This window comes from Pseudorasbora parva, chromosome 9, assembly GCF_024679245.1.
Source record: "Pseudorasbora parva isolate DD20220531a chromosome 9, ASM2467924v1, whole genome shotgun sequence".
Classification (NCBI taxonomy): domain Eukaryota; kingdom Metazoa; phylum Chordata; class Actinopteri; order Cypriniformes; family Gobionidae; genus Pseudorasbora; species Pseudorasbora parva.
The window spans coordinates 48348515-48362385 of NC_090180.1; the positions used below are offsets into that span (position 1 = coordinate 48348515).

The following is a 13871-nucleotide window of genomic DNA, read 5'->3' on the forward strand; positions in this document are numbered from 1 at the left end:
GGAAACTTTTCCAGGTTTTTGGAAACTTTCTCATAATACTGGAAACTTTTCCAGGTTTTTGGAAACTTTCCAGTTTTTTTTGGAAACTTTCCAGTTTTTTTGGAAACTTTCCAGTAATATTGGAAACTTTCCAGGTTTTTGGAAACTTTTCCAGAATTTTTGGAAACTTTCTCATAATATTGGAAACTTTTCTGTATTTTTTAGAAACTTTCCAGGTTTTTTGGAAACTTTCCAGTAATATTGGAAGCTTTCCTTAATTCTTTGAAACTTTTCCAGAATTTTTGGAAACTTCCTCATGATATTGGGAACTTTCCAGGATTTTTGAAAACTTTAAAAAAAATGGGGAAGTTTTTGTATTTTTGGAAACTTTCTCATAATATTGGAAACTTTCCAGATTTTTGGTAAACTTTTCTGTATTTTTTAGAAACTTTCCACCAGTAATATTGGAAACTTTCCCGCATTTTTGGAAACTTAAAAAATCTTTGGAAGTTTTTGTATTTTGGAAACTTTTCCACATTTTTGGAAACTTTCTCATGATATTGGAAACTTTCCAGGATTTTTGGAAACTGTCCAGATTTTTGGTAAACTTTTCTGTATTTTTTAGAAACTTTCCAGTAATATTGGAAACTTTCCTGCATTTTTGAAAACTTAAAAAAAAAATGGGGAAATTTTTGTATTTTTGGAAACTTTTCCAGAATTTTTGGAAACTTTTCCAGAATTTTTGGAAACTTTCTCATAATATTGGAAACTTTCCAGATGTTTGGTAAACCTTTCTGTATTTTTAGAAACGTTCCAGTAATATTGCAAACTTTCCCGCATTTTTGAAAACTTAAAAAAAAAATGGGGAAATTTTTGTATTTTTGGAAACTTTTCCAGAATTTTTGGAAACTTTTCCAGAATTTTTGGAAACTTTCTCATAATATTGGAAACTTTCCAGATGTTTGGTAAACCTTTCTGTATTTTTAGAAACGTTCCAGTAATATTGCAAACTTTCCCGCATTTTTGGAAACTTAAAAAATGTTTGGAAGTTTTTGTATTTTGGAAACTTTTCCACATTTTTGGAAAAATTTTCAGAATTTTTGGAAAATTTTGTCAGCTGGGAATGAAAGAAATCTTGTGGTGAAACATTTAAACATTTTTATCTTGATTTGCAACAAACTAAAAAACTGCATCAACTTTTAGTTGAATAATAAACTAGCTGTTGATCCCGTCAGCGCCTCCTCCTGCTGGCACTGACTCATCTGTGTGTAAATATAGACATATTCTTATGCCTTAATTAACTTCACATCCAATGACTTGTTATGAATGTTATGATGTTATTTCTGTTCCACATGAGTCAAAACAATATTATCATCTTTCAAGAATGTTTTCTGTAAAAGTGAATCTTTGCCTGGTTAAATATAGGGTTTGGATGACAGCAACAAAATCTAAAAAGGCCAGAAAAACTAAATCTAGCATTTATAAAGACAATTCATATAGAAACACCATAAGACTAATGTTGTCAAATATACAAAATGATGAACATCAGGATATTGAACATGTTCTAACATTTTCATTTTTCATCTCGCTTCAGATGTTTGGGTTAGGGTGAGATTTATGATCATAATCCAGTAAAGCAGTGACATATTAATATTCCTCCAGTGTAGATCATCTGTTCTCTATGTGAACATAAAGTGTGATTTATTCCTGAGTTTATCATCATTACTCCAGTCTTCATAGTCACATGATCCTTCACTAATCACTCTCATATCTGATGATCAACACAGACTTATGATTATTATCAGTGATGAAACATTAATACATTTGATCTTTCGGGATTCTTTGATGAATAGCAAGCTCAACAGAACAGCCTTTATTTGAAACAGAACGTTTGTAACGTTATAAATGTCTTTAATGTCACTTTTCATCATTTGTTTTCTTTCTTTCCCACAGTTTTGTTCATTTCAGGGCATTTGTGTTCATTTGGGGGCATTTTTGTGATTATTTCTGATTATTATCAGTGTTGGAAAAAGTTGAAACTTTGATTCTTTGATGACTAGAAACTCAAAAGAACAGCATTTACTTGAAACAGAATCTTTTGTAACATTATAAATGTTACTTTTGATCAATTTAATGCTTCCGTCCTGAATGAAGTATGCAAACGCTAGCATTCAGTGACCACAAAAAGTCCATGTCTGGATGTCATTAGATACAAAACATCACTATATTCCTGTCTTGTTCTTAAATCAAGGCACATTTACTGGAGAAGCAAAATAACTAAAGATATTAGGAGAAAATGTAATAAAATAAAGTGAGTTTGAGCTTAAAACAAGAGCAAGAGTCAGAAAAATAAAACATATTTTCTCTTTGAATTAAGTTGAGTTTTAAGGATTCTCTCGCGGGTCAAAATGACCCCAAACCCTAAAATAATACTTGGTTTTTTTGTTGTCCAGAAAGCTTAAATCATTTAATTTAATAATATTTTTAGCGGAATTTTTTTTTAGATTTACTATTGTTTTTATTTTATTTTTATCTTAAAATGACTGAATAACTGAATTTTAAGCACATTTTCTCCAACACGTGATAACTAGCTCAAATCAGCTCAGAATATCTCACATTGGCTCTCTTCGCTGGCCTCTTGTGGACAAATATTAATATCAGATGATATTTCATGACTCTAGATGATGCACATGTAGACATCAAATCATTTTTAATAACCTTTTTAGTTTGTATTTTGAGCATTTTTAGGTTTTTCTATGTGTACTGAAGGATTTCTTGCATTCCTATGGGGGTCATATTGACCCGTGAGGGAAGGATTTGTTACTTTTTTTATTATAACCACATAAACTTGTTTTAAACAATTTTTGTGTGTGTGTATTCGTGGTTCAAGTGCGACAAAAGCCCTGAGGTCTTGGACTACTCCGAGGGACACTCAATTCTTTAAAAAATGTAAAAGTGTGACCTCACAGGTATATTTGTGGCAATAGCCAATAATACATTATAAGGGTCAAAATTATCAATTTTTATTTTATGCCAAAAATCTTCAGGATATTAAGATCATGTTCCATGAAGATATTTAGTAAATGTCCTGCCCTAAATATATCATAAATGTATTATTAGTAGTAATATGCATTGATGAGGACTTCATCTGGACAACTTTAAAGGAGATTTTCTCCATATTTAGATTTTTTTGCACCCTCAGATTCCAGATTTTCAAATATTGTCCCAAAAAAACCACACATCAATAAAAGATTTTATCTTTATATATGGTGTATAAATAAAAAAAAGACCCTTATGACCAGCGTCCAGCGTTGCAAATTAGTTTGGGGTCAAAATGACCCGAGGGAAGAATAACTTGTCATCTTGCTTCTCCAGTAAATCTATCTTGATTTGAGAATTTAGATATTTGTCCGAATCCACTGCTGGTTTAACGGTCTGTGCCCATGGTCTAAAAGGGTCGTCCCTAATCTCTTAACGAGTCATGGGTGTGTTTTGGGCGTAATGAGCAATAAACCAATCAGAGTCTCATCTCCCTTTCCCTTTAAAAGCCAGTTGTGCTCGAGCCATGAGCGGATTCAAGATTTACATGAGTGTGTGTGTGTGTGTGTAATAATCAGAGGCTGTGTGTGTGAGTGAGATGTGTGTGTATGTGTGTGTGAGAGAGTGTCTGAGAGGGTGTGTGTGTGTGTGTGTGTGTGTGTGTGAGCCTGTTTATGTGATTTATGAAAACACACATTTGTATAACTACAGGGGTATGACACTGGTATTACAACATAAATGTGGTTTCATTTCATATGTCCTCATATTTCAAATAGATTTAAAAATACACTAAACAATGCTTTTTTGAAAATGTAAAAATGTTTCCTGTGATGGGTATGGTTTAGGAGATGTGTGTGTGTACGTGTGTGTGCACTGTAAAAAAATATTTAGAAAAAAAGTTTCCAGGTTGCCTTAAAATTTTGAGTTCATACAATGAACATTTTTTGAGATTCGACAACCTTTATTAAAATATTATTAACAGATGTTGTGAGCATATTGGGTAAGTGTGTGTTTTATTTGTGATGACGCAGCCAGATTGTGCTATTTTCATGATTTATCACATGTTTTATGTGGTTCAGATACAATAATATTTTGAGTTTCTATTTATTAAACAAATTTCCTTCATTGTATCAACTCAAATTTTTTATTTCAATAAACTCAAAATTATAAGGCAACCAGCTTACTTACACACACACACACACACACACACACACACACACACACACACACACACACCACACACACACACACACACACACACACACACACACACACACTGATGAGCTGGACTTGAGAACTGCATCTGAAACTGGCGTGTGACATTTAAAGGTGTTTTCACTGCAAAAAAATGCTGTTATTATAAAGTATTTTTTTCTTGTTTAACTTAATTTTGATATTTTTCCCCAGAAAACAAGAAAAAAAAAATATTATGCCATTTTACTAATCTAGTAAATGCATCTTGATTTAAGAATATTTCGATATTTTGGACTGAAAAGAAGAAAAAAACACGAAATAATAATAATAAGAGCATTTTTTGCGGTGTTCAGTTTGTCTCCATCATTCAGAAAGTGTGTGTGTCTCGTTCTCCTGACTTCCTCCAGCGTCTGCGAGCGAATCTCCCAGTTTGCTGTAGCCCTTACAGCCGGGATCGGACAGCGCGCTCAGGGACAGACGTGATGCCATGGCCCCATGATCCACGTCCATCTGGGAATCCTGGGAGAGCGCCGTGCCGATCCTGGACACCTGCGCTCTGGTCTCCAGTTTGGCGGAGCAGCTTTTGCGGCGCGAGCCGTCGAGCTCCCGCATGTCACAGTTGTTGAGTTTAATGACGGGTAAAGTGAAGGCGTTCAGAGACGACGTTACGATGGAGCGCGTTTCCCACGGACTCTCGTCGGATCCTCGAGACACGCTGTAGATCGAAGATTTTCCCGCTTTTTCTCTCGGAGAGCCGGAAATGTAACTAATGAGGCCGTTGAACGGGACGCAGTCTTTGGAGCGCAAACTGTGGATGTCTATAACCGTGGAGTAAATATCGCGCAGATTTATGATTTTAGTTTTCTTATCGCGATCCTCGTGCAGAACGGCGTTGGCGCAGATGAACAGGAAAATCCCGATGCCCATCACTAAAGGCCCGAAGACTTTGAGATTATCCGAGTGGGAGTAACTCACAAACAGCCTCTGGAAGAAGCCGAGCGAATGTGAGGAAGAGTTCCTGTCGCTCCACACCACGAGCTTGTTATTGTTCGTGAGATTGGCCTGTTTGGCTCGCCGTAGGGCCAGATTCGGGCTTTCTCCGGGCCAGTATCCCAGAACGGCCATGGCGATCCCGAAAAGTAAGATCAAGACGCCGAGCGCCGCCACCAGCCCCGACGCGGAGCACAGCTTCACCTTCCCCTTCACCACCACAACATCATTCTTCCGCTTTTTCTTGGCTTTCCTCTTCTTCTTGTTCTCCGCACGGTTCTTGGATCGCAGCGACTCCTGACGCCGCGAGATTCTCAGCAGCCCGCCTGTAGCGATCATCGTGCCTATTGGATCACGGGCCTGTCAATCATCCTGTGTGGGCGGGACAGAGAGAGAAGAGCGGGAAACTGAGATCAAACAAAACTTTGTGGAATAATGTTTGATTATCTTCTTTTCCAGCACAAATATTAGACATTCTGTTTAAATGTTTAACTGATCTGAATGAATTATTTTAAATCGGGTTGAGTGAATGATTCAATGACTCACTCATAAAGACTTGTTTCATTACTGGATGATTCAGTGTTTTTGAACAAATCTCTTGAGTGAATGATTCAATGACTCACACGTTAAGACTTCACTTGTTTCAATACTGGATGAATCAATGTTTTTGAACAAATCTCTTGAGTGAATGATTCAATGACTCACTCATAAAGACTTCACTTGTTTCATTACTGGATGAATCAGTGTTTTTGAGTGAATCTCTTGAGTGAATGATACAATGACTCACTCATATAGACTTCACTTGTTTCATTACTGGATGAATCATTGTTTTTGAACAAATCTCTTGAGTGAATGATTCAATGACTCACTCATAAAGACTTCACTTGTTTCATTACTGGATGAATCAGTGTTTTTGAACGAATCTTCTGAGTGAATGATTCAATGACTCACTCATAAAGACTTCACTTGTTTCATGACTGGATGAATCAGTGTTTTTGAACAAATCACTTGAGTAATTGATTCAATGACTCACTCATAAAGACTTCACTTATTTCATGACTGGATGAATCAGTGTTTTTGAACAAATCTTCTGAGTGAATGATTCAATGACTTACTCATAAAGACTTCACTTGTTTCATTACTGGATGAATCAGTGTTTTTGAACGAATCTCTTGAGTAATTGATTCAATGACTCACTCATAAAGACTTCACTTGTTTCATTACTGGATGAATCAGTGTTTTTGAACAAATCTCTGGAGTGAATGATTCAGTGACTCACTCATAAAGACTTCACTTGTTTCATTACTGGATGAATCAGTGTTTTTGAACAAATCTCTTGAGTGAATGATTCAATGACTCACTCATAAAGACTTCACTTGTTTCATTACTGGATGAATCAGTGTTTTTGAGTGAATCTCTTGAGTGAATGATACATTGACTCACTCATAAAGACTTCACTTGTTTCATTACTGGATGAATCAATGTTTTTGAACAAATCTCTTGAGTGAATGATTCAGTGACTCACTCATAAAGACTTCACATGTTTCATTACTGGATGAATCAGTGTTTTTGAACAAATCTTTTGAGTGAATGATTCAATGACTCACTCATAAAGACTTCACTTGTTTCATTACTGGATGAATCAGTGTTTTTGAATGAATCTCGAGTGAATGATTCAATGACTCACACATTTCTAACAGTCTCTTGTCTCCACCTACTGGTGTAACGATGTAATTGATACAATCTTTATTTGAAGTGTCAAGTGTCTTTCTAAAGGTGATTGACTCTATTCTGATCTCTACCGTAGACATCAGTGTTTATATCCGAACTATAAACTTTTATTCAGTACTTCTGTGATAATCTGAATGATTGAAAGACAGAAATAATGATCCTGTATGGTTTCATATCTATACATGACGACGGCTCTCTCTGGATCAGATCTGAACGTTCAGTGTGATTTTGTCAAAGTTTTAATAGACTCAGAGCCGAATCGCTGTCATTTAGGAATACAATCATGTGGATTTTTGAATAGGGATTGCAATCTGTATTGTGGTTGATTATGATTTAACTCTTTTTACTGTAGTGAGTGTGTGATGTCACTTTTTGAGCAGACACAACATCTGCAACGTTACGACACTTAAAGTTCAAAGCAAAGGGAGATATTTTCTCGCTTTTTAAGGACTACAACAAACGGCCAGTAGGGACTACAACGAGCTTCTTCATGGGTTAGTGACATCACAGACCCTAACATTTGCATAACTCCGCCCCCGGGAGCATGTTGAGTTAGTTGAGGAAATAAGTTATAACCGTAATTAAACTAAACTACCCATGTTCTCTCTGCCAGTTTTTTTTTTAGCAAAAACTCACTTCATTTTGATATTTTGATATCGCGTGTCAAACTGCTGAAATCACGTGACATTAGGGATCCGAATCGATTCTCTGATTCATAACCGTTTGAATCTTTATTTGAGGATTGAACACAAACGCGGAAGAGAACCCAATGCTGAATAAAGTCGTAGTTTTTGTTATTTTTGGACCCAAATGTATTTTGGATGCTTCAAGAGACTCTAATTAACCCACTGATGTCTCATATGGACTACTGTGATGATGTTTTTATTCCCTTTCTGGACATGGACAGTATAGTGTGCATACACTTGCATACGCTCTCGGACTAAATATAAAATATCTTAAACTGTGTGTGAAGATGAGCGGAGGTCTGACAGGTGTGGAGCGACATTAGGGAGAGGAGTTAATGACAGACATTTCATTATTGGCTGAACTAACCCTTTAATTACACATCATCTGTACATTCGCTGATTTCACGATAATACATTCCAAACAAATAATCAACCACAGAAGCAGCTGACATTGCTGAACTGCACTGACTAATGTTTAATTCACCTTTGCCAGACGGTTTTCAATTTGCCTAATCCCTCAGAATTATGCGTGGCGTACAGTGATGTTTGCATGAATAATTCATGGTGTGAAAGTCTTCATCAGAACCGTCATGACACACGGCTGGTGGAAATGTCAGAGTCTACGAGTGACAGACGTGAGTCAGACGACCCCCTTCAGAGAACGTCAAAGAGGGCCTTCACAGACGCTTTCAACATCAACACACTGAGAGTTCACCGGGGGCCGTTCTTCGTATCTCGCTTAAAGGGATAGTTGACCCATAAATGAGCCTGATGTTGATCTGCTGACCCCCAGGGCATCAACATGTAGGTGTGTTTGTTTCTTCAGGAGAACACAAATGAAGATTTTTAACTCAGCCGTTGCAGTCTGCCGGTCATAATGATGTGAATGGGGAACAATTCTATGAGAGGAAAAAAAAACATGCCCAATATGCATACTAGGGACGGCGAAAACTTCACATTTTCTTGACCGACCACCGAGCCTCATTAGTCCGTTGAAACCGGTTAACCGATTAGTTTAAAATATGCTGAGCTATTTGAGATAACAGCCGCGATCCGCGCCGGCAATCTCGCAACTCTGTCGCATCTCTCTGCTGCTCTGCCTACCGCTCTCTCTCTCACACACACACACACACACACACACCGGCGCCTCCACCTCCCTTCCACTCACGTCACTTTTTTTGAATCCCCTACAGCGTGAAACATGAGTCCCGCAAACGCGGCGCAGAGGAGCTTGTTTGTAATCGGAGGACAAATGGCTCCTTAGTTTCTAAATGGTTTGGGTAAGGTGATCGCGTTGGAAATAAAGGCGTTTGTCTGGCGTTAGAAGCTCATTTGAAACATTGCCGCGGCTCATTTAAGAAAATGACAGCTCCGAAGAGACGCCGCTTTAGTTCGAGGTAGTGCTAACAATAATAAAGAAAGATGATGATCAACACCTTATGTGTTACCACTGAAATGTAGATGTAATATATTTCCGAATGTAAGCCCATCTTATGCGGAATGACGCTTCATACGGTCGTCTGCCCCGGCTCTAACCTCCAGTGTTTACTTTTTGCAAACCTTGTGAGCGCTCAAACCCAAACGCTGTGACCTCGCACCAAATTTTTTTATTGGTTTATTAAGTACAAACAGGCGAGTTATAGAAAATTGAGTGTGAGGGATTTGTTCACTTCACACAAAAAGATTTTGGAATGAGACGGCTAACTGTAGTGGCGTTAGTCCACTGTCTATAATAGCCTAATTTAGAGATCACTTTTTGTTTTTAACCGACAACTTTGATCGGTTAACGTTGATACGGTCAACCTTCGGTCAAACAGTCACAGGTTAACATCCCTAATGCACACAAACCTGCTGCTCGTGTCGACACACTGATGTCTTAAGACACGAACCGATCGGTTTCTGAGAGAAACACAACAGTATTTGTGTTATTTTTACCTCATATCAGACAAATCTCATCTAGTGTTCCCATCGTCATTACTAAGGTCAAACTGGCGCGATCATAGATCCGATGCCTGCACGGATTGGCCAAATGAGAAATCTACATAATATATTTCTATGATCGCGCCAGTTTGACCTCACCAGACGGAAGTAATAGCGGATGGGAACACTAGATGAGATTCGTCTGGATATGAGGTGAAAAATATCATAAATACTGTTGTATATCCTGTTGCAATATCCGTCCTCACTCAAATTAATGCACGGCTCAGAGTAACGTTACTGCATGTGTGTAAGACTCCAATAAAATTATAAAGAAATGATTCCATCACAAATAAATCTCTTAATCAAGTGACTGTGTCTATAGTATTATACACCTTTTACAACATTATAATATTATTTTCAAATAAACTTTTAAAATTATTATTGCTCCTGGTTTAGTAATGAACTCTTGTAATAAAGTAGCAGTGGCTGGGATATATTTTAAATATCACCTCAAGATGCGATCTAATCCTGTTTACATGAAATAAGCCTGAGCAGGTTTAAAGGGGGGGTGAAACACTCAGTTTCAGTCAATCTCATGTCAATCTTGAGTACCTATAGAGTAGTATCGCATCCTTCATATCTCCGAAAAATCTTTAGTTTTATTATATTTATAAAAGAAATATGGGCTGTACCGAGTCTTTCCGGAAAAAAACGAGCAACCACATAGCAACACCCTGACAACCACCCAGAACATCACAGCATCACTCAAACATCTCAGCAACCATACAGCAACACTTCTGCAACCACATAGCAACGCCCTGGCAACCACCCAAAACATCACAGCAACACTCAAACACTTTAGCCACAACATAGCAACACCCTGACAACCACCCAGAACATCACAGCAACACTCAAACATCTCAGCAACCACACAGCAACACTTCTGCAACCACATAGCAACGCCCTGGCAACTACCCAGAACACCACAGCATCACTTAAACACTTCAGCCACAACATAGCAACACCCTGACAACCACCCAGAACATCACAGCAACACTCAAACATCTCAGCAACCATACAGCAACACTTCTGCAACCACATAGCAACGCCCTGGCAACTACCCAGAACATCACATCAACCAAACAGCAACACTCAAACACTTTAGCCACAACATAGCAACACCCTGACAACCACCCAGAACATCACAGCAACACTCAAACATCTCAGCAACCATACAGCAACACTTCTGCAACCACATAGCAACGCCCTAGCAACCACCCAAAACATCACAGCAACACTCAAACACTTTAGCCACAACATAGCAACACCCTGACAACCACCCAGAACATCACAGCAACACTAAAACATCTAAGCAACCATACAGCAACACTTCTGCAACCACATAGCAACGCCCTGGCAACTACCCAGAACATCTCATCAACCATACAGCAACACTCAAACACTTTAGCCACAACAAAGCAACACCCTGACAAGCACCCAGAACATCACAGCAACACTCAAACATCTCAGAAACCATACAGCAACACTTCTGCAACCACATAGCAACGCCCTGGCAACTACCCAGAGCATCTCATCAACCATACAGCAACACTTCTGCAACCACATAGCAACACCCTGACAAGCACCCAGAACATCACAGCAACACTCAAACATCTCAGAAACCATACAGCAACACTTCTGCAACCACATAGCAACGCCCTGGCAACTACCCAGAGCATCTCATCAACCATACAGCAACACTCAAACACTTTAGCCACAACAAAGCAACACCCTGACAACCCCCCAGAACATCACAGCATCACTTAAACACTTCAGCAAGCACATAGCATAATAAAATATACCGATATACGGTACTCCCGGGTTTCTGCTGATACAAAGCCATATGCTAAAATGCTGAAGTAACTTCCTCTCAGGAAATCCGGTTCGAATCCCGCTCGGACCGGTTACAACAATAACACCCTGAGGTGTACGCGGACAAAGCACTACACAAATCACAAACTCTCAGCAGGTGAAGCAGCTCCAGCAAACTCACTCCAGTGGCCACTTGCATTGGCTATTTAGCGGATATCTGTGCATTTTACACCTATAAATCCCGGACTTGGAGAAAACAAACAGTGCTTGTCCCAAAATAATGAAAAGGTTGAATATATTGATCAGCGAGCGCCTGTGAAGACTAACTGGCAGCGGATCTGTCTCTGGTTGAGCTCGTCTCCGTGTTTATAGGTGGCAGAACAATAAGCACACACTCCCACACACTCGACTCCACAAGGCTTTAATGTCAGCGCCAAACAAACACAACAATCGCGCGATTTATAGATCTACTTCAGTTCCCCTCACACACTTCAACACATGATTCTACATATAACAGCCTTATTCTTATTCTTCATGCTCTTAATTAATGCAACCAAAAACCTGATGAGGGCGAGTAAATAATGACAGAATGTTTTCATCAAACCAAATTATCTCTTAATTTCCTGTTTTCTTGCACATGGCAAACTCATTTATCCATCCGGACACAAGTTAATCTTGTGTTAACTCCCAACTTTGAGGTCACCTTGAGAAATTTCCATTTAATTTCCCGTTTGAAACCCACTATAGTAGCCTAAACTTATTTATTTAATGAGGACCGGTTAATATTTCTGAAATATTCATAAACTACTGAACTGATTGTACAGTGTATTGTATTGATTTTGCGCTGATGCGCGCAACATGAAAAAATAACATGTGCAAAACAATAAAATATATCAATAAAACATCCAAATGATTAGATCTCACAGGTCGAGTTCGCAATGAGATGTCAACATAAAATATCCCAGCCAGCGTTAAACGACATTACCGCTCAATTTATTCTGTGTTTATTCGTTTGCTGCCCGTTGGTTATCACGCAACAGCTTTTAACGCGACGGAAGGATGATTTAACAAGTAACTGAAGTCAAAGACATCAGTGTGTGTGTGTGTGCGTTTGTGTGTGTGTGTGTTCTCACCGAAACTGTGTTAGTCCATCACTCTGGATCTCCGTCATCTTCAGCGATGCTTGTCATCCTGATGATGCTGAAGCAGGAATATATGAGGAGACTCAGACTGAGGCTGACTGAAGCTCGTGCTCATGGCGTGGCCCCGCCCATCCTAACACTCGACCTGACACACACACACACACACACACACACACACACACACACACACACACAGCGTGAACCCGAGGTGCGCGGCGTTACCGACATGAGCCGTGACCTCACCACGTCGCGCGTGTCCCTCTTATCATCTCAAAATAATAAAGGTAGAATACTTCATGTGCATGTAAAAATGTGGAAGCCCAAACAAGTTTAACAAATCTTGTGATAGAAATTCATGACATACTAAGGCACATTTATTAGATGAAAAGTCAAAATTATGACATTAAAAGTTGATATCATGCAATGTCAGAGTTTTGACTTTACAATGGCATAATTATATACAATTTCGAAATTATAAGATTAAAGTCATAATCATGACATAAGCCATTAATTGATTAAAGTCATGACACACAAACTCCGAATTGACATAAGGCATATTTATGAGGAAAAGTCCAAATATGACATACTAAGGTATATTTATGAGGAAAAATCCAAAAATGACATAAAAGTCAAAATATGACATACTATGGCATATTTATGAGATTAAAAATCTAAATTATGACACTATGGCATATTTATTAAAAGAACAATCTAAATTATGACATACTAAGGCGTATTTATGAGATTAAAAATCCAAATTATGACAAACTAAGGCATATTTATGAGATTAAAAATCTAAATTATGACACTATGGCATATTTATTAAAAGAACAATCTAAATTATGACATACTAAGGCGTATTTATGAGATTAAAAATCCAAATTATGACAAACTAAAGCATATTTATGAGATTAAAAATCCAAAATATGACAAACTAAAGCATATTTATGAGATTAAAAATCCAAAATATGACACTATGGCATATTTATTAAAAGAACAATCTAAATTATGACATACTAAGGCGTATTTATGAGATTAAAAATCCAAATTATGACAAACTAAAGCATATTTATGAGATTAAAAATCCAAATTATGACAAACTAAGGCATATTTATGAGATTAAAAATCCAAATTATGACACTAGGGCATATTTAATAAAAGAACAATCTAAATTATGACATACTAAGGCGTATTTATGAGATTAAAAATCCAAATTATGACAAATTTAGGCATATTTATGAGATCAAAAGTCCAAATTATGACAAACTAAAGCATATTTATGAGATTAAAAATCCAAATTATGACACTAGGGCATATT

At 37.7% G+C, this 13871-nt stretch overlaps 1 protein-coding gene across 2 annotated transcripts; it reads right to left on the minus strand.

Annotated features, from left to right (window-relative positions):
* Positions 1–4241: 4241 nt before the first annotated feature.
* Positions 4242–12681, minus strand: LOC137089799 (transmembrane protein 200C). Of its 2 annotated transcripts, none has more exons than XM_067453369.1 (2): positions 8104–8374; positions 4242–5574 (listed from the first exon to the last, which is right to left on the minus strand). In XM_067453369.1, the coding sequence occupies exon 2, from the start codon at positions 5539–5541 to the stop codon at positions 4576–4578; it is 966 nt and encodes a 321-aa protein (XP_067309470.1). In that variant the 5' UTR covers positions 5542–5574; positions 8104–8374; the 3' UTR covers positions 4242–4575. The 2 variants fall into 2 exon arrangements, with proteins under 2 accessions (XP_067309470.1, XP_067309469.1); XM_067453368.1 differs by lacking the exon at positions 8104–8374 and adding an exon at positions 12545–12681 and having other exon boundaries at positions 4243–5574.
* Between the last annotated feature and the right edge of the window lie 1190 nt (positions 12682–13871).

Coding starts and splice junctions, on each gene's coding strand:
- LOC137089799 (XM_067453369.1), bottom strand. CDS start 5,541: ATGATCGCTACAGGCGGGCTGCTGAGAATCTCGCGGCGTCAGGAGTCG.